General features: G+C 49.7%; 3 protein-coding genes across 11 annotated transcripts in view; 2 read left to right on the forward strand and 1 right to left on the reverse strand.

The window, feature by feature from the left end:
• The window catches only part of ACO2 (aconitase 2), a 22697-nt gene extending 15530 nt beyond the window's left edge, over positions 1–7167 (forward strand). Inside the window, exons 10-18 of the mRNA XM_062013249.1 lie at positions 276–433; positions 1729–1802; positions 2483–2594; positions 2800–2922; positions 3124–3279; positions 4420–4611; positions 5694–5826; positions 6141–6262; positions 6664–7167. Of these exons, the coding sequence (XP_061869233.1) occupies positions 276–433; positions 1729–1802; positions 2483–2594; positions 2800–2922; positions 3124–3279; positions 4420–4611; positions 5694–5826; positions 6141–6262; positions 6664–6807 (1214 nt within the window). The 3' untranslated portion in view covers positions 6808–7167. The remainder of the gene's footprint in view (positions 1–275; positions 434–1728; positions 1803–2482; positions 2595–2799; positions 2923–3123; positions 3280–4419; positions 4612–5693; positions 5827–6140; positions 6263–6663) is intronic.
• Positions 5637–15998, reverse strand: POLR3H (RNA polymerase III subunit H). Of its 9 annotated transcripts, XR_009820251.1 has the most exons (8): positions 15394–15998; positions 13991–14087; positions 12336–12422; positions 11222–11286; positions 10416–10628; positions 8684–9196; positions 6068–6440; positions 5637–5849 (listed from the first exon to the last, which is right to left on the reverse strand). XR_009820251.1 is itself a non-coding variant. In XM_062013306.1 (7 exons), exons 2-7 carry the CDS (start codon positions 15100–15102, stop codon positions 9143–9145), a joined length of 534 nt encoding a protein of 177 aa, XP_061869290.1. In that variant the 5' UTR covers positions 15103–15200; positions 15394–15481; the 3' UTR covers positions 8298–9142. The 9 variants fall into 9 exon arrangements, 7 of the variants coding, with proteins under 7 accessions (XP_061869290.1, XP_010202778.1, XP_061869243.1 ...); XR_009820252.1 differs by lacking the exon at positions 6068–6440 and having other exon boundaries at positions 5642–5849; XM_062013306.1 differs by lacking the exons at positions 5637–5849; positions 6068–6440 and adding an exon at positions 15085–15200 and having other exon boundaries at positions 8298–9196; positions 15394–15481.
• CSDC2 (cold shock domain containing C2) overlaps positions 15727–23896 on the forward strand; it is a 15351-nt gene continuing 7181 nt past the window's right edge. The window contains 5 exon segments of the mRNA XM_062015074.1: positions 15727–15768; positions 22079–22317; positions 22780–22838; positions 22960–23054; positions 23057–23098. Of these exon segments, the coding sequence (XP_061871058.1) occupies positions 15727–15768; positions 22079–22317; positions 22780–22838; positions 22960–23054; positions 23057–23098 (477 nt within the window).

Below are 23896 nucleotides of genomic sequence, written 5' to 3' on the forward strand. Positions count from 1 at the left end.
TGCAAACAGGTGGCACTTGTAAACCAACAGCCAGGTTACCAGGTAGCATGTTCTAACTGTGCAGCCTCCAAAGCTGGACAAGGGGTTGCTTGTGGCCGCAGTGTATTGCTGGGAGGCTTGGCAGTGTTAGTACCTGAAACCATTTCAGATCCCTTGTGAGCATAAAAGGTGATTGTCCCTTGTTGGGGTTTTTTTTTTGCTGAGAGGTGGGTCAGGGAGAAGCCTCCTAGAAGCAGGGCTGTGGTAACCACCTCCCTGTTTATGAACCACCACAGGCTTGATTGGCAGCTGCACCAACTCCAGCTATGAGGACATGGGACGCTCAGCAGCAGTGGCAAAGCAGGCCCTAGCGCATGGATTGAAGTGCAAGTCGAAGTTCACAATCACGCCAGGCTCGGAGCAGATCCGCGCCACCATCGAGAGAGACGGTTATGTGAGTATGGCTGCTCTTTACACTTCCAAACACTTCAGTGTTAAACTCTCTTCCAGAGAGAGTACTTGGGACTTAGGAAGTGACTAGAGGAAACCTCTTTGTCTTTACTTATTACGAGAGGTGCAGTTACTGATGTAGTAACCAGCCCTGTGTCACCATTCCTGTGAGTCCTGCCATCATCTTGACAGTATTTTGACCTGATGTCTTTACTCCCTGGGTGTGTAAGAATGGAATTAGAACTGGACAGAGCTGAGACAGTTATCAGGAACTGAGGTCTTGAGGAGATAAATGTGCGTAGCAAGGGATGCTTTAGCCTTCTGGGATTCTGTGGATGGCCATGGCTGACAAAGGGCTAGTATCCACCTGCAATCCAGTTTGTTCCTTTAAGTACAGGTTAGGATGTGAGCAAGCCCTTTGGTGGTGATTCCAATTTTAGACTAAACTTAAGGCAAAACTTATATTTGATTTAAAATGAGTGTTTCTGTAGATGAACCATCATTTACTTTCTCTCATTTTCTGTGCAGAAAATGGTGTTTTAATTAGTTCTAATATATAGTAAATGTCAGAATCATAGAATCATTTTAGTTTGAAAAGACCTTTAAGATCATTAAGTCCAACCACTCACCTCACACTGCCAAGCCCATCACTCAACCGTGTCCATCAGCACCTCAGCTATGCATCTTAAATATCTCCAGGGGTGGTGACTGTACCACCTCCCTGGGCAGCCCATTCCAGTGTCCATAACTCTCTCAGTGAAAAAGTTTTCCCTAAGAACTATGACAGTTCCTAAGACAATTAGGTGCTGTACAGCATGAGGACCAAGTCTTTCCATGTGGGTATGTCCCACCAGTGCTTAATGCCTCCTCCAGCCAAGGCCACGGTTGCACCTGTCCTTAACAGCCACCCTCATAACTGAGTCATTGGCTGAACGGGCTGAGCAGGGGCACACACTGTTACCAGTTCTCTCCTTACACAGACAAGTGTGTAGGATGTTAATCAAGCCAGATACTGCCCTTCAGCCAAATATCTGCAAGGAGCTGGGTTGCTCACTTTGAAGTAGGCAGAGAATGGGAACAGTGTGGCAAGTCATCCTGTGCTCTTCCCCAGTGTTCACTGGAATCAATCCTCATGTATTTATAACAGTGACTCAAAACTTGCAAGTGAAACAAGGAGGGGAATTTTCTCAATGTTGGTGCTTTCTGTTAGAAAACAGGTGTCTTCTTCCCCTTGAAAAAGCAACCCCAGAAACTTATTCCAGGCTTTCGAGCAGTAACAAAGTTGTTCTCTGCCCCCAGGCACAAGTCCTGCGTGATGTTGGAGGGCTGGTTCTTGCCAATGCGTGTGGGCCGTGCATTGGCCAGTGGGACAGGTAAAGTGAAAGATGGACCTCGCTCTAGATTTGTGTCTCTTATTTCTAAAAGTACTCTGTGAAGCCAAATTTGATTGTCGATAGAACACACTAGGAATTCAAAATCAGTGCTTAAAACCCCATTGGCTGTAGCTGTCTGATCTGCACTGGAGGAGGAGAAAAGAAAAGCTGCAGGTTTACATCGAGCCTTCAGATGAATGAAGCTGCAGAGTGGCCACAAGCCACACCCAGAGGCATCTTATAGTGGGCAGACAACTAGGGAGAGAGACTTGTTACCTGGGAGAGGGTGGGCTTGGAGTTTATACAGCCTTTTTAAAATAGGAACAGTGACTGGGTTCCACTTCAGTCACTGGAGTGGCAGGGAGGAAGATTCCCATGGAAGGGACGGGAGACACATTCTCTTGTGGCCTTGTTGTTGCTAATGGAGGGAAGCCCAAAGTGTACTTAGCTGATTATTGTTTAGACAGCTCAGCACTACACAACATGGGCTGTCAGAACTACTCCAGGAAGCAGAGTCTGACTTGGTTTTGCACTGTCCTTGGTTTTGAATCTGTGCTTAAGGGAGGGAAACATGGTCAGGCACCGCTTTGTGTTTGCCACCAAAACCAAGCTGGGGGATTTTAGCAGTGAAACATCCCCAAGCTGTTTGGATTTGATGAGCACGTTTGCTTCTTTCACAGGAAGGACATTAAGAAAGGAGAGAAAAACACAATAGTTACATCCTACAACCGGAATTTCACAGGTCGCAATGACGCCAACCCAGAGACTCACGCATTTGTGACCTCCCCAGAGGTAAGAAACAGCCAGAGGGGAGACATGCAGTAGCTCTGGATGTCTTGGGAGCAAATTCCTCTGCCCACAGAAGGGACCCAGTGCAGCCTGGTGTGTAGCTTGGCTGCTGGGTTAGGTCTAGGACTTTCAAATGAAGAGCTAGGGGGTAGAATATGCCTTTTAAATTTGCTTTTTATTTGATTATCCTTTGATTTTTATCTTTCAGATTGTCACAGCCTTGTCCATTGCTGGCACACTGAAATTTAACCCTGAGACAGATTACCTGACAGGAGCAGATGGGAAGAAGTTTAAACTAGAAGCACCTGATGCAGATGAGCTGCCCAAGCTGGTAACTGCTCAGTTTGGAGCTGGAGGGAGGGAAGGAAAGTCCCCCACTAGTAGTGTTTTACTTGTAGTTGGGGAACTGTCATGCACTGACCTCTGCCTTAGTGTTAAAGCTGGAACGAGAGCAGTTGCCTGTTATTGATTTGGTCTCTTTTTGTGCTGTTGGGGGTGGCTGAGACTGATGATTTTCCATTCTTTTTGGCAGGAGTTTGACCCAGGCCAGGACACCTATCAGTACCCTCCCAAGGATGGCAGTGGGCAGCATGTGGACGTGAGCCCCACCAGCCAGCGCCTCCAGCTTCTTGAGCCCTTTGATAAGTGGGATGGCAAGGACCTAGAAGACATGCTGATCCTTATCAAGGTCAGGAGCCCAGTGGGGGAACACCAGCTATGCCAAGGACTGTTCAAGGGGTTTGCACATCACTTGCTAGAAGCTGTGGATGTGCTTTTAAGCTATCTTGGTTCCCTCCCCTACAACCACATTGTTATGGAGAGTGAGGCAAGTGTCTTCCTTCCTCCCAGGTGTTTCCTTCTGAGACTTCTTTCTGTTATGAGTAAGAGACTTTTCTCCTTTGGGCTAGTGGTTAGCCAGTACCATGAAAAATACATCTTGTTATACCATGTAATGCAGTCCTATGCATGTGATGCAATATGCAGAATTTGTCCCAGTTCTAACCTCCAGCAGAAAGGTGAATGGGTTATTTAATTAGTGTCTCTAATGACTATGACTGTTCCAAGCAGCATTTTGTCTGAAATGAGGCCGTCAGGAACTTCTCATCCATCAGGATGTGTGTTCTCTTCCCATTTTACAGAAGGAGAAATTACTTCACAGGAGTTAAACACTGCATTTCAGTCTCTTAATGAAGACATGGGTTTCTCCTCACTGCCTGTGGTGAACTAACAGGATGAAAGGTTCAGTTAACACAGCAAAGGATTCTGAAATGCAGCCCCTTAGGAACTGACCTTCAGGGACATAACGGATTCTCAGTGGCAGAGAACTTCAGGTGCTCCCAAGGGCCGTACTGAGCTGTTCTTGAGTTTTTGACAGAGGTGATTCCTTTGCAAGCACTTTGGGACTTAAAAGCTGGAAGGCCATTATCTCTGCATTGGAATTCTGTTCTGACAAGCTGAGAAGGCTTATGTGCAGATTGGAAACTTGGAGGAACCACTTGGCATCTTGCAGAGCTCCCCCAGCAGGGAGGCTCAGCTGTAGCAAGAGAGGCTTGATTGTTTTTTGTAACCGAAGAACCTGCTGCTGAGGGAAGAGAGGACCCAGCAGGAGGTGTCATAACCAAGCTCATTTTTGCAATTTGGAGCAGGGGTGTTGTGCCTAACCAACACATGCAGAGTGACCGTTGTCTTCTGCCTTGATTATGTACCAGATGCAGTTCTCTTGGGTTTGTGCCCTTAAGATGTGAGGATCCTTCAGAATAACAAGTGTTGGGGAAGAGTCAAGTCACTGATCCATCCTAAGATGTTCTTCTTTTCTACTACCCTTTAGGTAAAAGGGAAATGCACCACTGACCATATTTCTGCAGCTGGACCGTGGCTCAAATTCCGTGGCCATCTGGACAACATCTCCAACAACCTGCTCATCGGTGCCATCAACGTTGAAAACGGCAAAGCCAACTCTGTGAGGAATGCACTAACCCAGGAGTTTGGGCCAGTCCCAGACACAGCCCGTTACTACAAGGTGAGGCTTTCCCCTGACACATCTATTTTAAGAGGATGTTTGCACTTGGGGCAGTCTGTGCCCAGACTGAGGATCTCACCCTCCTGCTCTCAAGTAACAGCAGCTGTGAGTTCATTCAGCATTGAGGCTTTTTCTTGGGACTTAATCTAACGATGTCAGTTCCTGTAGGAGATTCTCCCTACGTGCTATGGGGAAGAGGGAGGAGGATCATCTTGTGAAATCATAAACGAAGGGGGAAGAACTGCTTTAGGCACTGCACACCTTACAAGGCACGGGTGTCATCAGGCTGCAACTAGATCTCTCCTGGAGCATTTCACTTGTAACTAGTTTAATGTTTAAATAAATTCTACTCTTGTCCCATTTAAAAATTGGCTTAGAACCTCAAAAGATGCCCTTTCAACCTCGTGGACAGCTTGGCAGTGGTCTCACATTGCTTCTTCCAATAGAGAGAAGTTAAGATTTTTGCATTGCTTCCAGAAGTAGAGCTGGTGAGAATGCTGCTCTGGCACAGGACCAGGGAAGGAAAGGTGGCAGCAAGGGTCCCAAGGACAATCCTCTTCAGCCCTCCTTAGTCAATCACAGAATGGCAGGGGCTGGAAGAGACCTCTAGAGATCATCCAGTCCAACCCCCCTGCTAAAGCAGGTTCACCTCAATTAGGTCACACAGGAACACCTCCAGGCGGGTCTGGAAACCTCCACACCCTCCCTGGGCTGCCTGGGCCAGGGCTCCCTCACCTGAACAGCAAAGCAGCTTTTTCTTGGGTTCAAGTGGAACTTTTTGTGTTCCAGCTTGTGCCCGTTACCCCATGTCCTGTCACTGGACATTACAGAAGAAAGTGTCACCCACCCTTTAGGTACTTTTAAGTGTTGATGAGGTCCCCCTTAGAGAGGGATGGCAGTGCCTAACTGCTGTAAAGCACTTGATTCCTTGATGTCTGTCCTTCCTCAGAACCAAAGGAAGCATCTTGGGGGAAGGTGTCATAGTACAGCAATATCAGTAAGACAGCACTGAAATTAGGTATTTATTGTTAATTCCCCACTTGAGCTGCTGCAGAAATAGAAGTCTGTTTCTTTTGTCACAGAAAATGGGTGTCAAATGGGCAGTTATTGGAGATGAGAACTACGGCGAGGGATCAAGCCGGGAGCACGCAGCATTGGAACCACGTCACTTGGGGGGCAGGGTCATCATCACCAAGAGTTTTGCCAGGATCCACGGTGAGTCGGGTTACCCCTGCAACCTGTGTAAACAGGATGTCTTTGGTTTGGGTGGAAGCAGCGTGCACCTTGCCCCAGGGCTCAACACCTACGGGGAAGGAACCCTATCTGGAGCCCTATCTGCTGACTGACAGGTCCCATGGTCCCTTGCCAGGAATCCTGTTACTCAAGGAAATCCTGTTACGTATCTTTCCATACAGCCCAAGCAGCAGATATACTGATTTTGCTACAAAGATAGTACCTGTTGCTGGAAAGCACTCCTGGTCCCCTGCAGTGTGGTGTTACAAGTGTGCTTGGTGCTTTGCTCTCTGCAGAAACCAACCTGAAGAAGCAAGGGCTACTGCCCCTGACTTTTGCTGATCCAGCAGACTACAACAAGATTCATCCCGTGGACAAGCTGAGCATCGTGGGGCTGGCAGACTTCGCGCCCGGGAAGGTAACGCTCCGGGTGTCTGTCCTCGATTGGCCTCGCGGGGGCGGGGACGTGCCGCTGCGCTGCTCGCCACCGGCACGGGGCTGTGTGCTGCGGTCCCACAGCCAGACCAGGGCTTGGCAGCAGTGGGCCGGGGGGCTCGGGAGCAAGTCAGAACCAGGTGGGGTTATTCTGTCCAGTCCTGAGAAAACATTCCAACAACTGAATTCCTGGACTCGTTGCCTTCAGCACGAGTGCTACCTAGAAGGAACCTCACTCATGCTTCTATGTTAAGCTCCCTCCTGAGCTAGAACTTTTTCAAGCCTTTAAAAACATGTAGGAATTTTCCTGTGGGAAGCTTCAGTTAACTTTCTTCCTTGAAACAGAAGAGGTGGGGGGAAATAAAAACTGTCTTCCTCCTTTAGCCTCTGAAATGCATCATCAAGCACCCCAATGGAAGCCAAGAAACAATCATGCTGAACCACACCTTCAACGAGTCGCAGATAGAGTGGTTCCAGGCTGGCAGTGCCCTCAACAGAATGAAGGAGCTGCAGCAGAAATCAAGCTAAGTGCACACCGTGTCCCCGGGGCACTGGACTCGATTCAGCTTTGGCATTGTCATGAAAGTGCAATTCCATGCCTACCCTTGGAATAAATGTCTGATCAAATGTAACCATAGCTTCCTTTTTGTTATGGTACTTCCTCTTCACCAACACTATGAAAAGGGAGTCCAGCTAGGCTTACTTTTGTCTTTTAAATTCCCCAGCTTCCCTTTTTGTATTATGGCTCGATTTCAGTTGTCCCACAGTTATTTATATTTGGAAATAACCGGCTAAGCTGGGTTTGTCTGCTCAGCTGGTTGTTTTCTGCCCTTTCACATTACTGATGGCTACAAACTTCAAATGAAAATAAAGAATGTTACCATCTCTTTTGCCATGTCTTATTGCATTCATAATCTTGCTCTTCAGCCCCTGCTTCCTCGTGTCACTATTGCTGGGAGGGTGGGAAAGAACTTGGTGATATAAGATGGTAACTGCCCAGCTCTTGTTCAGGAAAGTGTTGCAAAAACACATGTAAAAAACCACCATGGTAAAAAAAATACCCCCTCACAGTCACCTTGCACCATCTATCCCTTGATCTTAACCTACTGCAGGCCACGCTCACAACTATCCCTATATTTCCAACTACATTGCTGTCTGGGGCAACAGTGTGGCTGCTGCAGCAAGGAGAAGCTCGCCAGGAGCCAAGGGATTTACTGCCTGATGCTCAAAGCATATACACTTGTTTCCTCAAGCACAGCTTGCCTTTCCCCCACCAAGAGACGGATGGTAGAGGCATATCTCATGTGAGCAGCACGCAGGGCCACGCAGCTGCTGCGCTCCTGCAAGCTCTGAGTCAGTGAAATGGGAGCTGAGCACAATAGCTGCCTCGAGGTACTGGGGCAGGTTTTTTCCTCCCCTCCCCAGGTACAACCCCAGAACAGTCAGTGGGGAAGCATCTCTGGCTTCACCCAAATTTCCACCCATATGAAGAGCTGGGGCTGTTCTGCAAACCGTCTCCCCCACAGCAAGGTGATGTGTGTGGCAGCAGTACTGCTCCCTAAGCCAACTGGCTGAACAGAGAGCCTCCAGTTACTCTGTCAACCTAAAGATTTCCTGACTCTCTTTTAATTAGGCACTGCACCAGGAATAGCAGTTCAGAATTAAGGGGTTCTAAGGGCACTGCAGGAGGGTGCTGGTGACTCAGGCTTTGTTTTCCCAGTTGGAGGTGAAGCAGACGCACTCTCCCAGGGAATGACAGCCCCCTCCTGCCAAACGTGGCTGGCTTAGTAATTATGTGCAACATCACGCTGTTGGCAATGGGCCCTGCATCGATTTTACTCACTGTTTTGTTCCCCCCTTTCACTGCTGTCAGGGAAGGGTGATGGCAATTGTGTGTTATTGGCTGTTAGAGCAAAGTGTCGGTCTCAATGCTGTCTGCCTTGAAATCCAAGTACCTAAACTGCAGGAGGCAACATTTTCCTGCCTGCTAGGCAGGCAACTAATAGTTTCCTCACAAATTGTACAGGAAGGCAGGCTGTGTGTTTATTCCATTTCTGGTACTGACACACCCCCAGAAACAAGCACTGAGCTCGCTCAATGTAGCCTTGGTCCGTTTCAGTTCATAATTATGTATCTTCAGTCATACCTCCCGCAAAGCTGAGCTCCCTCTACATAAATACAGCCCACCCAAGAAAGAACCTCTGTTCAGCACAATAAGCAGTCTGTAGCTTTCCACAGCAGTCATCTCCACAGAGCCTCAGTGGCTTTTGGGTAAACTCCTGTCATTCCAGTTCTCTTTGGCTGACTTCATCCCTGGGTTAAGTTCCCATTCTTAGCAGAACATCACCACCACCTCCCCTGCCCTCCCAGCAGCAGCGTTTTCCACGTCTCCAGAGTACCACACCTCTATTAACTCCTGTCTTTTGCTGGTTTTCCTCCATTTCCCATCAAAAGAAGGGCAGGTTTCTGCTCCTCTGAGATCAAGCTCTCAGCCTAAGGAAGCAATACATCTTGACAGGCGTTCTCTTCTGCTTTCACTCACTGAAGTCAACTCCCTTCTTAATCCAGGCAAGTGAAGACCTCCCCAGTTTTTCCTCCAGGGCAGGAGACCAAAGCTCCAGCTGAGTTTGTTGCTGCTGTGCTCAAGGCTTTTTGTGCCTGTAAATTCACTTCTACAGATCAGCGAAGACATTTCTTGAAAGCAACTGTCTCACTCTGGCAGGTTGGAAGCTGAAGGGGAAAACAGAGACTGGCAGGTCTAGCTTCTCATTCAGCTTCAGAGGAGCAACGAGCACCAGCGGGATCCCATTATCCCCCAAACATCCACCGGAAAGACTTTGTGCGGAGCGGGCTCCGATGGCAGCTAACTGTTTGTCCACCACGACAGGAGGCCTAAGCCTGGCTCGCTGATTGATCCCTGTCCACAGAGAGAAAAAGAGAGTGTGCAATTGTAAACTGCATGGACAATACAGGAGTAAATGCATAAAAATCTCTCCCCTCTGAGTCATGGATTAGGTGCTCGCTACTTTTTTCCTATCAAGCCTGCCCAAGCACTTGCCCAGACTCTTAAACCTTGTCTATGCTACACCAAACGTTTAACGCTAGAAACTGAAGCACTTGCCCGTTCCACTTCTTGACTGTCCCAACACACTCCAGCTGTGAGGAAACAGTTTTGACCGGTTTAGATCCATCTTTCTCTTGGTGGTGTACTCAGGTGGGTCTGTCACCAAAACACTGCCTGGGAAAGGTTGTGTAAGCCTTGAGGCGGTCCTCTCACTTCTCTGCTCCTTGTACGCTCACTCCTACCTTTAAATTTGCCTCTCAAAGGCAAACTCCACCAGCCACCACAAAAGCCTTCAGCTGAAAACACAGCAAACACAGAGTGACCACAAGAACAATCCTGTTTCTCCCCTTTTCCACTCCTTTCATTTTGTGACTGTCTTGGCTTCAGGGTCAACTTAAATCACAGAATCTTAAGGGTTGGAAGGGACTTTAAAAGATCATCTAGTCCAACCCTGCTGCCAGAGTAGGACCACCTAGAGTAGGTCACACAGGAACTCGTCAGGTGGGTTTTGAATGTCTCCAGAGGAGACTCCACAACCCATCCGGGCAGCCTGTGCCAGTGCTCCATAACCCTCACAGTGAAGTTTTTCCTTGTGTTTCTTTGGAACCTCTTATGCTCCAGCTTCCACCCATTGCCCCTTGTCCTGTCATTGGACATCTCTGAGAACAGCCTGGCTCCATCCTCCTGACACCCACCCTTTACATATTTGTAAACATTAACGAGGTCACCCCTCAGTCTCCTCTAAGCTATGAGCCCCAGCTCCCTCAGCCTTTCATCGGAAAGGAGATGCTCCACTCCATCATCTTTGTGGCCTTGCACTGAACTCTGTCCAGCAGCTCCCTGTCCTTCCTGAACTGAGAGGCCCAGAATTGCACACAATATTCCAGATGCACTCTCAGGAGGGCAGAGTAGAGGGGGAGGAGAACCTCTCTTGACCTACTAACACATCCCTTCTAATACACCCCAGGATGCCATTGGCCTTCTTGCCACCAGTTCCTCAGGAAGAGGCTGCTGCTTTAGACAGAAGAACCTGCAAGGTTCGCGCAGCTGTATGAATTATGCACACAGTTACCACAAGGGTGTAGGGAGCCTCTTTCTTCTGGCCTTCTTCTGGGGCACTGGAAGTGGAAGCCTCCGCAGAGCTCGGACCCGTCGGCGACGTATCGACAAATGTCTCATCCACAACTCGGAAGCGGATCTCCTCCCCAATGTCCATGTAAAGGTCGTGGGCCCCTTCTTCTGTCTCATATTCCCACACCCACACCTGCTCTGCCTCATCGCTGGCCATGCCAAGGGTTAAGGATTGCGAACAGCTCTATTCTGCCCGACGGAGCGCAAGAACAGACTCAGTTCAGAGCCCTTTCACGATCACTTCTCAAACAGCAACACGCTGTCCTGAGTCGTTGCCTGCGCAGCCCAGGACCCTCACCTTGTTGCTGATTTTCCTGCATCAAGGTGCATGCTGCTGGGAAGGGCTGGGGTTATCCTCACCCCCTCCAAAAAAAACCCCCCAGACCAACCCCCTCAAACCCAAGAAGACCTCACCTACCACAAGTAAGCACATTAGACACACCGTGTGTCCAGACATGGTGTGGTGAAACTGGCATTCCCTCTTCAGCAGCAGCCAAGACTAGAGGCAGGGATTACAATGTGGTGGCTTGAGGGCTACTGCCATTCATTTCTGCCAGCGGGCACAATGGTCCTGCAAAACCTGCTGAGCCCGAGGGCCTGTCTGGCTGTGATAACAGTCTGGGGGACTCGCGGCTTAGCTTCTGCCGCCCAGCACCTTCATTGTTGCAGCAGTGAATGCCCGTCGGGCCAGCACTGCACAATCCTTTGAAATGAAGTAGTGAAGTTATCAAAGGTGACCAAAGGATACAACTTAGCTGGCTGCTGGAGGGATTCTGGTGGGATGACAATATCGTCAAAGAATCCAATCGAAACTGTGGAGAAGAGAGTCTGATGAAGACCGAAGCGATTCTTTGCGGATGACGTACCGCGGCGATTCCTGAAACATGTGGCTGGGCTCATCCTCCTTCCTCTTTCAGGAAGGACGTCCCACACCACGCAGGACTCGCTCTTTGCACCACAACACACCATTTCAGTTGGCAGCAAAGCACCCACCCCCCTGAAAGCACACACAGCAACAGAGGGCACAGTCTTCGTGCCCAGTGGGAAAGGAAAAGGCTGTTTGGAGCGGGATTGGAAATGAAAGCGTTCCAAGGAATGAGTCAGATGCTATAGAGGTCTGTGACAGAAAAGAGCTTAGAAATCACAGATGTACCGTGTTAAATAAAGGCCACAATAACGTTAGCGCAGCCCTCACTTCCCCCCCACCCTCCTGAGCTTTCATGAGGTTGAAATTTATCAGAGAGCGGACACAGAAGTATAGAATCATAGAATGGCAGGGTTGGAAAGGACCTTTAGAGATCATCTAGTCCAACTAAATTCAGCAAGAAATGAACCCAAGACAATCTTCTTGTCCTAATTTAACAGCTGAGCAGAGGAGCTCGCTTGCATGGAAGACAAGAAAGGATAGCAACTCATCAATTATGAATTGTACCGTCTCTGACAGTACTTTGTGCTCACAAAGACACGTCCCTGCCGTGTTTTCAGCTGCAGGAAGCGAGCGTCAGTTTGCACAGAACCACTGAGAAGATCCATCACCACGAGCTGATGCTACCACTTTAAAAACAAAAACCCAACAAACCAACCACCAAGCTCTGTTAAGTGAGGCGAGAAAATGAATCCAGCCTATGCTCCAGATGGGCTTTTGCCTGTTCTTCTTGAGTACGCACACCAACGACAGAAGGGAAGGGGAGTGCAAACAAAGCTGCTAAAGGTAGAGGAAGCTGCCAGGCTCCAAGTGCCAACCCCCCTGAGGTGGGAGCAGTGCGAGGGGCCGGTGGGTCTCTCGTCAGCCCCACGGTACGTTAGAGGGCCCCAGAGCAATGCTGCTCACGTGTCCCCAACACCAGGAGCTGCAGGTTACCGTGAACGCCGTCCTGACTGCAGCTCTTGATCTGTCCAATCAGAATCTCATCCAGGAAGGGGTGGAAGACCACGTACCGGAAATGCACTTCAAAGCAAACAGATCATTCGTGTTACAGCCATGTGGGTGAACTGTGCTCCTTCCACGGGGTGGCAGCCATTAAACCAGAAACACACATCCCATATGCCCTCTAACACTCTCACCCTGTCCTCAACAGGCACAGATTAGATAGAAAAACAAGTAAAAGAGCTCTGACTCCTGATTGGTTTGTACTAATTTTGACAGCAGTTATCAGCAGCGTCCTGTTCTCTGCTCTTCAGGCTTGCAAGAGTTTAAGAACACGGAGCAGGGCCTCTGCTTAAGGCACGACATGAGCGCTCCACCAAGGCCAAGAATCCCAGTGAAATGATACTCTCTCGTAATACCAGTGCTCCTTTTATCTTTGTCAGCAAGGGCATATCTTCTCTGAATGAGATATTTGATATCAAATACTATGAGAGTAAATAAGATTCTCTCACATAACTGGATTTTTCACCCAGACTAAATAAAACGTCGCATTTATAAGAATGCTACACTAAGACCATCTTAGCCAAACAATGCTTATGAGGAACTGAAGATCATTGTAGCTGTCCACACTCAGTGCCTCCCCTCTTGTACGTAAAAACCAGGCAGCACGTTAAAGAGAGAGTTACTACCAGACACAACAGGATGTATCAAAAGTGCTACCCCAGATTCTGGAAGCAGACTTTCAACCAAGCTCAGAGAGAATATATTCCCTTGTTTCAGTTCAAGGAGCAATGCAAAGTTAGGAAGCTGAATGGAGATTAAAGCAAGCAGAAAGGCCAGCCATCCTCCTTCCATATTAGAGAAGCTTTTATTCACAGGGAGCAAGTTCTACTAGAGTTAAAACTGAGCCAAGGGGAGCTGCATACAGTCAGTCCAATTCCCTTCCAACAGGAAACATTTGATTTGCTCAAGCAACACTTCCACATTGGAAACTGAAACTAGAAAAATGCATCATTTTCCAGCTGAAACAAACTTGTTTAAACTTTAAAAAGAAGAAATTTGCTTTTATGCATTTAATTCCAGTTCTCACTCAGACTGATGTGCCAAAAGGCAAAATAAAATCAGTCATTTCTTAGCCACTAGAAATGTAGACTGAACCAGATCTGTCCAAGTCTCAAACAAAAATGTAGCAAAACTTCCAGCTAGGAAAACACCATCAAATGCTGCGCATGTGTTCTACCTACAATTATGTTCCAACCTTCTAACTAGGGAAGATAAGCTTCAATAAGAGAAAAGAAATACTAGAGGAACACAGAACAATGAATGCAACTTCTTTTCCACCTGCAGATTTCCAACCACTTTAAGTTAACCCCTTCCTTCCCCCACAGCTATGGCTCTAATTGCAGAGCAGAGCTGGACTGCTGGAGAAGGCAAACAGGATTGGCTATTTGAAGCTGTATTTGTACTTAAAAAAATGCAAAGAAAAGAAGCTTTTGCCATGTTCCTTTTGCCTTCCTAACAGGATCAGAATGAAGGCTAGGAACTTCAGGAAGTTCCTTTAAATTTACTTTCCCTAACAAGTGAACTCACTTTACATTTCCAGGTCACTAATCTTCTGCAAAACTACGTAAGTGAGGACAAGCATATACCTTTGGTATGTGATGCGCCATCTCCGGGGAAGATGTAGGAATCTTCCAGCTTTGTGATATCATACAGACAGATGCAGAGGCCAACGTTGTATACAACCTGCTCAAAGGAAAAAAAAAATCCAACCTCAAAATCTTAAAAAGCAATAAACTGAGCAACCAATCGGGCAAACCATCACAGAATCTTAAGGGTTGGAAGGGACCTCGAAAGATCATCTAGTCCAACTCCCCTGCCAGAGCAGGGCCACCTAGAGTAGGTCACACGGGAACTGGTCCAGGTGGGTTTTGAATGTCCATTTATACAATAAGTACAGCCCTTCAAAAGAAGGCAACAGAAGGGTGCCAAGATGAGAGGAAGGCTGTTTTGGTACACTCCCTTCAACAGTCCCAGCTCTAACCAGGGGCTCCCCTGTAATGCAGCCTAACTTATTCAAGTACTATAGGACCATGTGTTTTCATGGGCACTGGAACGAGAACTGCTACAAACAGAAACCTTTGGGTGAAGGAACTTGACTTGATAGCAAACAGTTGCTCTTATTGTTCAGCAGCCTCACAGTTTGTCCAAAGGCTAAACATACTTTTCACTAGAGTTACCCTCTCAGAAGCTTCTGGGCTTGCCTTAAATAATATTAGCTGTTGGGAGAGATGGGGATAACTTGTTTCTCTGCTAGTTCTACTTCACAGCCTACAAAAACTGAGGCATTAGTGGATGAGCCAAGAATTTTGCTCTTCATAATCTGTCTGCACAGTCTGCTGTTCACAGCCCTCCATCACTTCAGATTTGCTCTGTTGAGCTCCCTTCACATTCACAAGCTGCATTTTGAGTCTTGCATCTGCTTTGTGCTGAAAGCTTTATGCTAATCAGAGTCCCAGGGGCTGCACAGGGAAACTGACCTTCTGCTCTACCACAGAACAGTTTTTTTTATACTCTGCACCAAAGATCAACTTCTTACTGTCACACTGTATTTCAAGTAAAAAAGAAAACACACCATAGACCAAGTCAGTTATTAACCCTTTCATCTCTCTTCCAGTACTGCTGTTCTACATTAATTTACATCATCTTTTTTAAAGCTCTCCCACTGGGTGAATTAGTCTACCTGTTTTTCAGACTGCATTTTAGATTGGTACTCCACATGCAAAGCAGCAGTCACTCTCACTCCTCTTCCACGCTTCTCTGCCCCATCTGCTGTCTCAGCATCTTCCTGTTACAGCACTAGCCATAAGAAAAAAAAGTCCTCTTTGAGGTGGTATGTAGCTCTTTGGTTTACTGGATATTCCAGTGAAGGCTGAGGATGGCCTTCACATGTAAGCAACTCTGATCTCTCACCTGCACGTCTCATTAGGAACAAATAAAAGGAAGAAGTGTTATGATGCCAGAACCAACCTACACGTGACCCACGCTTTACCTTATTGGCCAACTTCTTGTTTAGCTCTTCAGCAATGGACTCGTTCAGTTTCCTTTCAAACTGCCAGGGAGGAATTCTTACTGTGTCAGTCATCTCTACTAGGACAAACATGGTGGCGGGGAGCGCCTCTGACGAGAGCGAGAAGACACCGACCGCCTCAGGAACCGCAGCACCGCAAAGACAACCAACACTCTCCCCAGTCCAGCCCCCGCAATTACTGACGCGGGACAGGCCCGGGAAACCGCTGCAGCGTCTGGCACGGAGCAGCACCGCGGCTATCCCCACACGATGGGGCCGGGGGAGGTTGGGAGGGGGCCCGGAGGCGGCCGCGCAATGGCCGCTGAGGTGGGGAGGGAGACGGCGGGGGCGGGATGGGTAAGAGCGGAGAGGAAGGAGCGGGGGCTGAAGGGGGCCGTTCGGAGACTGTGCAGCAGCAGCAGCAGCAGCAGCAGCAGCAGCAGCAGCAGCAGCAGCAGCAGCAGCCGCCCGAGCAGGTGGGAGCCCGGTGGGACAGGGCGGGTGGGCCCCGCGGCGGTGCCGGTGCCCCCTCACCCACCTGCCGCCACGCGGGGCCCCGCCGCGCGCACCGCCGCCGCCTCACGGCTCTTCCGGCGGAGCGGCCAATGACGTTCGGCGGGAGGGCGGGCCCAAGGCGCTGATTGGCGGGGGGGCGGGCACTGTGGCGCCGGGCGGGGCGGGGCGGGGCGCCTCGCGCCGTGGCGGCCATCTTGCCCGCGTGAGGGCGGGACTCAGCTCTGGTCCATTTCCGTCAGTATAAAGGTGGAAAGGTCTGCAGGGCTGTGCGCTGTTGTCTGCATACACCGCCGAGAGGCGGGTGTTTTCCCGGGTTACGGTTCCTGCGCTGCAGGTGTTCTTTCACCTGAAACGATGCTCCATTGCAGTCGCTGTTATTTCATTTACAGAGTCGTAGGATGACAGAATCACATCATAGTGCGGGTTGGAAAGGACTGCTACAGATTATCCAGTCAACTTTCCCCCACTAAGGCAGGTTCCCCTACATCAGGTCACACAGGAACGTGTCCACATGGATCTGGAAACCCCCAGAGCAGGAGACTCCACACCCTCCCTGGGCAGCCTGTGCCAGGGCTCCCTCACCTGAACAGCAAAGGGGCTTTTCCTTATGTTCAAGTGGAACTTTTTGTGTTCCAGCTTATGTCCATTACCCCTTGTCCTGTCACTGGACACAACAGAAAAAAAAGTGTTGCCCCATCCTCTTGACGTCCACCCTTTAGGTACTTGTAAGCATTAGTGAGGTCCTCCCTCAGTCTTCTCTTACCCAGATGAAATAGCCCCAGATCCCACAGCCTTTGCTCATAAGGAAGATGCTCCAGTCCCCTGATCATCTTGGTGGCCCTGCGCTGGGCTCTCTCCAGCAGTTCCCTGTCCCTCTTCAGCTGGGGAGCCCAGAACTGGACACAGGACTCCAGATGAGGCCTCAGCAGGGCAGAGTAGAGGCAGGAGAGAACCTCCCTCGACTTTATCATTTCCAGAAGCTTCAATCCCAACAGAGAGGACATGGTCAAAGTTTGCCACCAAGACCCAGTACTTCACTTGTTTCCCCACATATACAGCAAAACTGCAGGAGTTTATATCTCTCTTACACCTGGAAGGTATTCCTCCCAGTGGTGACCACCCAATACTTAGATCAAGCTTCTTATCAGCACCAAATTAGCATTGCTTAGAGCTGGAATAATTTATTCTGGAGAGAGCCCAGCATAGGGCCACCAAGATGATCAGGGAACCGGAGCATCTCTCTTATGAGGAAAGGCTGCGGGAACTGGGTAACTGTTCAGCCTGGAGGAGACTGAGGGGGGACCTCACTAATGCTTACAAGTACCTAAAGAGTGGATGTCAGGAGGATGGGGCAACACTTTTTTCTGTTGTGTCCAGCGACAGGACAAGGGGTAATGGACATAAGCTGGAACACAAAAAGTTCAACTTGAACATAAGGAAAATCTCCTTTGGTGTTCAGGTGAGGGAGCCCTGGCACAGGCTGCCCAAGGACGTCTCCTGCTCTGGAGGTTTCCAGATCCACGTGGACACGTTCCTGTGTGACCTGATCTAGGCTGATCTTTAGAGGATGATCTTTAGAGGTCGCTTCCAAACCTTACATTTCTATGAATCTACAATGCTATGAAAAAAAAGAAATCCCCATGGCAGGATTTCGCAGGCCTCGTTGCATGCTGCAGTGAGGCAAGCAGTGTGAGAGATGGTAGAAAACACAGGGGTGTACTAATGCCTGAAATTTCTGGGGGAAAAAAAAATGAAAGGAGGTTATTTGAAGTGTGTTTAAAAAAAGATTCGCCAGGAAAACCAAACGTCTCCAGTGACAGTCAAAACTGCACTGTCAGCATAATGGCTTTGATGCAAAGGCTGAGTATGTCATCCCTCACACCCCCAGCAGCGTGTAGTGGGACAATAATGAGTGTTTTAGATAAGAAATCATAAAGTGTTGAGCTGTCTTGGAATGGGAGGGAGAAAATGAGGTTGAAAATACTGTGGTTAGGGCTCATTAAGAAGGTAGCTGTCTTGGCCAGGGAGTTTCTGATCTCTTTGCAATTTCTCCCGTTTCACCAGGATCTGTCTGGTTGTATTTTGTTGTCTGGGACACGTCCAGCCTGCACGTGTTTGGCACGTCTGTGTTAAACGGGTGGCCCAGTGACGGGTTTTTTTCTCCTAACACCTGAGAAAAGCAGCATTTTTCTTGGAGCAGCATCTACTGTCTCAGCAAGGGGAGCTCTGCTGCCAACACAGCAGAGACACTGCTCTATCAGAACACCTCAACCCAAATCCACAGTGTTTCTTGCTCTTCTCGTCCTACTTCAGGGAGCCTTACAAAGGCTGCTTTCTCCTGCGCTAATCTCGGCGCGGCACAGTTCTGCTGGCACACGTGCCGCATCCCTTGCTGATCTGTCCTGGCCTCACACAGGCCTGGCAGGGAGAAGAGGTTTGACCTTTAGCTGGAGAACAGGTTTTGCAGGGTATCTGTAGCTACTTTTTCAGAAGAGAGACTAGTTCCTGACCCTGTCTCTCTTCTGATGCCCCGGGGAAGAAATAGCCTTAGTGTCACACGAGGAGATAGAGGTGGTTGATGTTATGTAACTATGCTTCTGTATTACAGTATTTAAGAACTGTGAGGTTAAATAGGGACAGAGGTTGAGAGGAATAGTAGGCTGAATATCTGGGATAAAGTGGGAGATGGAGAAAAGTGAATTTGGACAGGGTCACGTTTCCATTTCTACCCCATCCTTGGGCTAACATTTTTCACGCTTCCGATAGCCGTGTCCCACTGGGGGCTGTTGGGTTCACAACACAAAGCAGCTGCATCTCCCTTCAGCCTGATCATAGAATCACAGAATGGTAGGGGTTGGAAGGGACCTTTAGAGATCATCCAGTCTAACCCCTCTGCCAAAGCAGGTGCACCTAGATCAGGTCACATAGGAACACGTCCAGGAGGATCTTGAAGACCTCTGAGGAAGGAGACTCCACACCCTCCCCGGGCAGCCTGTGCCAGGGCTCCCTCACCTCAACAGTGAAAGAGTTTTGTCTTACATTTAAATGTAACTTTTTGTGTTCCAGCTTCATCCCATTGCCTCTCTCTCTCTCCTGTATCAGCTCTACAACCACCAGAAAGGGCTGGAGGCTGTGGATGACGGGATTCCTCTTCCCTACACAGATACGTGTTTTGCTGAAACTTGCAGGTACTTTGATACTTCTCTGGGGAAACTGATATGAAATGTGTGGAGAGAAAGCTGGCAATGGCAGTGTTGCATGAGCTTCATTGCCTTAGATACCAGGTTACAAACACCACCAGAGCTGAGCCTGCTGGCAGCTTCTCAGCCTCCACCAGTCAACATCACAAGCTGTGGGGAACAATTTCCAGTCTCACCCTCTGCAGGTAACCCCCCTGATCCCAAGCAGCACGTGCCTGGGCCTTTGTACACCTGATGGATGTTGCCCTGTTACCACCTAGGATTTCTCCCTGGAGGAGTTCTGTATTTCCTAAGCATGGTCTCCCACGTTAGAACATAAACGAAAGCCAAACTTCGCCCTGTGAAACAGAAGCATTGTCTCACCTCAGCTGCCGATGACATTCAGAGTTACACGATATTTAATGCTGCAGCTAAGATATCTTGATGCTGGAGATTGTATGAACAGCCTCATTTTGCTGAGTGGTCTCTTTTTTTTGGTCCCAATAGTACTGACATGATGAATACCCAACAAGTCCACAGCGCCTGTGCACACCTTTTCATACGTAACCATAAAGTCTCGAGGGTCTCTCTCTCAGTAGTATCAGGCATCTCCCAGCGTTTGAAGGACATAGTTCTCAGTTGCTGGTTTCTTTTTCTGAAGCTTCAGCTGCTGGAATCCAGGGATTACACAAAGGTCTTTCTGTCAATCCCAGATGTTCCCCATTCTCACAGTTGTACAGGAAAGCTGAGGAATACTGTTTGGAGTTACCTGAAGGCTCAGAAGACAAGGGGAAAATGTACCCCCATATTATTTTACTGAGCATCTCCCCTGCCCTCACGTCCCCGTGGCTGCTGGGAACTTTGGGGGAAGTGAGTGGCAATTTGCATCTAGGCTGTTTTGGCCCTCCTTTGATTGACTCCAAAGGAATTGTGTATCGTCTCACGTACAAAGTCCTCCACGCTCCTGCCTTTGCTTCCGTCTTTGCAGGCATCTCTGACACCCCTTACTCCCACTCCCTGTCTGATCAAAGCTTCCCCTCTTTTCCTTTTATCATTTTTGTGTGCTTTATACTCTCTGCCTCCTCTGCTGCAGCGCATGCCCACAGCTACCTTCCAATTAAACATTCCTCAGATTCCCTGTGTCTTGTCTTTTCTGCCAGGAGCCTTTGGTGACTACATGGGAGAGTCGGGTTCTGACGCTCGTCTCCTCTCTTCACTTTATATAAACATGTGCAGCTGGGCACATGGCTCACCCTGGTGTGCCACAAAGCAGGTGGGGAAGTACAGGTATTTGTGATATTCAACGTGGAAATGTTAAACATCTGTACATCTGTGCCACACATCCCCAGCACTCTTCTGGCCTCCAGCTGCTTCCAGCTCAGGACCCTCCTGGTCTGGATGTGTAGAGCTGTTTCCCAGGAGAGGATGCGCTGCCTCAGGAGAAACTGATAGCTGGTTGGGTTTCTCCTTCCCTGCTTTTGCAAGGTTTTGAAGGGTGAACTGGGGAGAGGAGCCCTGTGGTGTCTCAGGGGGTAAATGGGCCTCCTTTTTTTGTCGTGGAACGCTGCTTGAAAAGCCACAAGCGGAGTGTGATGGGCAATGGCAGAACGTACCGGCACTTGGGATTTGGGTCTTTCTTGGTGGTCTTACCATGTGCTGGTCTCTTCTGTGTATGGAGCCTTTTTCTGCTCTGTAAGTTCACTGACAGGAGACATACAACTGTTTTGAGACCAAATCCTTCTGCCAAAGCCCCTGGGACGGCCACAGATCAACAACCAGCTACCTGGAAGGACAGATACAGCCAGCCAGAGCAGTCATGACCCCGTCTCCTGACTCTGTGCCATGCCTCATGGCTTCCCACACAACTCATACTCCCCTCTGTGGCTGGTGGAACAGATCTGGTTGGCATCGTCATGTTCAGACACCGAGAAAATAAAGGAGCCACAGAAAGAGTCGTGTTTAAGAAATCAAAACCAACCCTGCATCACAAAACACCTGTGATGGCTCCTTGCAGCACTGCTGACACTGTTCCACGCTTGTTCAGGCTTCTTATACATGTTATTCAAGGATCACAAAGACCCGTGTGGTGAGGTGCTGGTGCAATCCACCCTTCTGCTCCAAAATGAGGCTGATAATCAGCTAAATTCCTCCAAAGGATGTTCTTAAAAACCTCCAGTGATGGGGACTCCGGCGCTTCCCCAGGCAATCTACTTGAGTAATTAACTGTCTGTTCTGGTAGAAAGTGTTTCCTAATGCCTAGCATCAATCTTGCTCCTTGCCATTTAAACCCCATTACTCCTCACCCCTCTCCCCAGTGGACACAGCAAATGGATGGTCCCTGTCCTCGTCTCATCGCCCTGCACCTCCCAGAGAGAAACTCTCAGGCTGGTTGACAGTGTTGCCTCTACCTGCAGGGATGGGTCTGCTGAGCACGGCCACGCCAGCCACAGGCCAAACTGGAAACATCCTTTGGGGTCAGGGGGTTGATGTGATGCACTGCTAGAAGTGAGACCCTTAGAAAGCATTTTGGCTTGCAGTGGCTCCGAGTCTGGAGCAGGGTGGAGGGATGGATTTGTGGCACGCATCCCCTGGCCTCTTCCACTCTGCTGGGGGTGGCTGCAGCACTTGTGGGTGCAGGGGGGCCACAGGCTCATGCAGGCAGGGAGAGTGGCTGCAATGGTACCAGCAGGACTCGGGGTGACCAGGGAGAGGTTTGATCCATTGTGAGGGGTGAGGAGAACCACCGCCCCCTTGGGTGCTTTCTCACCCACCATTCTCCATCTCACTATTGCCCAGCCGTGCCACCGCTGCACGTCACTTTGCGTAACCAGAGCGATGCAGCTCCCCTAGGGCCGACCCTCGGCCTCTCCAGCCGGCCCTGTACAGCTTTGCTCCTTTAAGCCTGGCTCAGAAATGACCAGAAACTGATCCCTCCCACCTGCCCGCTCCCCCTGGCCTGGCCCTGACGTCAGGGGAAGGCGTGCGGATGCGTGTGTGTGTGCGAGGCGCACATCATACACACATCAGATAGCGCAGATCCCTCGGCAGGCAGCCGGCAGGCAGCCAGCCAGCCGGAGAGAAGAAAAAAAAGCCTCGAGCCGGGCTGCGGGCGAGCCCGCTGCTCCTCCCGAGGCTGCCGAGGAGCCTCGGCCCCGCCGGGCACCGATGCGCTGCGGAGCGCGGCTGCAGGGAGCCCGTCGCTGCTGAGGAGGTAAGGGGAGGCACAATGGCCATCAGCTTGCCAGGGCTATTGTAGCTGTAGGGTAAACTTCACGCACAGCCTTTTTTTTTTTTCCCCCCCTTTCAAACCTGCTCCTTTTCTTTATCTTTGGCTTTTGTTGGCAGAGAGGTGCAAAGGTGAAGAGCGGTTTCTCCCCCACCCACTCCCACCCCTTCCCGCCCGGTCCGGTTGTTCCCCATCAGCCTCAGGAACAATAACTCCTCTGGGGGTGAGGGTGGCGGGATTGCACGCCTGCTTTGGCTGGAGGGCACATAGCCGGAGGCTTTGCCAGGGAGGGCTGAGGTCAGCTGGGACCCCGCTCTCCCATTGCCAGGTGAGAGGGAGGCGGTTTGTAAAAAATCCGTCTCCTTAAGGAGCTTTAAAGCGGGCTGACAATGATGGAGGCTGGAATTGGGGGTTCTTTGGGACTGGCTGCACTATTCATTCCTGCAGATGGCAAGTTAGATCCACAAAGGAGGAAGGAAGGACACAGCTGAGGACGTTTGTGCCAGGTCTTTAAGCAGACACTATTCTAATTAAAAGAAACCCCCTTTCACACACACACAACAAAACAACCATATCTCACAAACTTGGCATTTGGGAGTGACGATTATGCATAGATATGTCTAAAAGGTAAATCAAGCCTCCATGATGGCTTCTCCCTTTGCTTCCCCTTTGCATCTGGCAGCCTGCTCGCTCTTCCCCATGGTTTCCCCAAGAACTGGGCAGCCTGGCACCGACTAAGGGAGCTTTTTATAATCAATCCGTAAAGGTGACATTCATATTTTAGCGCTAAGCAGCCAGTATCGTAGGCGACACTATCTCAGCAAAGATCCCTGGAGTTGTGAGCGTGATTGGCTTAGGTGGGGAGGGCACGCTGTCAGTCTGTGTTCTCCCCCCCCCAAAAAAAAAAGCTCCTGGTTTATTTTTCCTATAGTAATTTGTCTCAGCAGAGGGGGTTTTAAACATGCAGGGTCGGCAAGGAAATTGCTTTGCTTGGTGTTTAACTCTTAACAGCACGATCTGGTAACCAAAATAAGGGGGGTGGGCTGGAAGGCTTTCATTAGCATCGGACAGAGACGGCATTTATAACAACCTGCCAGACGCCGAGGCCGTGAGCCTCCTCTGAGGAAGGGAGGGAGGATGGAGAAGCGAAGGGAGGGGATGGAGAAGCGTAGCCCAGCGAGCGCTGCGGTGGCCCTGCTCGTGGTAACCCCTGCCTGGAGCCATCCCAGTTCCCCAGCTGGTCCCTGCCCTTCACAGCAGCCCCCCCGCCCCGGGAGGTGCCGATTCGGGATCTCTGCTGGTTTCCTCATTGTTGAAGGGTCTCTCAGCACGTGAATGAGCCAAGCAGCCGAAAAAAGGGATTTTTGTTCTCGCATGGAGCTCTGGGGACACATGCTCCCGCGTCTGGAGGGGTGTAGCTCTGCTCTGCTCCAGCCTGTGTCTAGACAGGCTGGGTCTGGGGGGGCATCAGCCTCCCCGAGGATGGCAGCTGGCCAGAACATCGCTTTCCCTGTTCCGTGGGGTGAGGAGATGTCTGCCAGCAGCCGGCTGCCGAGACAGGGCT

Source organism: Colius striatus, chromosome 1 (genome assembly GCF_028858725.1).
Source record: "Colius striatus isolate bColStr4 chromosome 1, bColStr4.1.hap1, whole genome shotgun sequence".
Lineage (NCBI taxonomy): Eukaryota > Metazoa > Chordata > Aves > Coliiformes > Coliidae > Colius > Colius striatus.

Coding starts and splice junctions, on each gene's coding strand:
- POLR3H (XM_062013259.1), bottom strand. CDS start 15,504: ATGTTTGTCCTAGTAGAGATGACTGACACAGTAAGAATTCCTCCCTGG. Junction 12,423..13,990: donor TGGCGCATCACATACCAAAG/GTATATGCTTGT, acceptor TTTGCTTTGAAG/TGCATTTCCGGTACGTGGTC. Junction 9,197..10,415: donor AGGCTCCCTACACCCTTGTG/GTAACTGTGTGC, acceptor CTCTGTGGACAG/GGATCAATCAGCGAGCCAGG.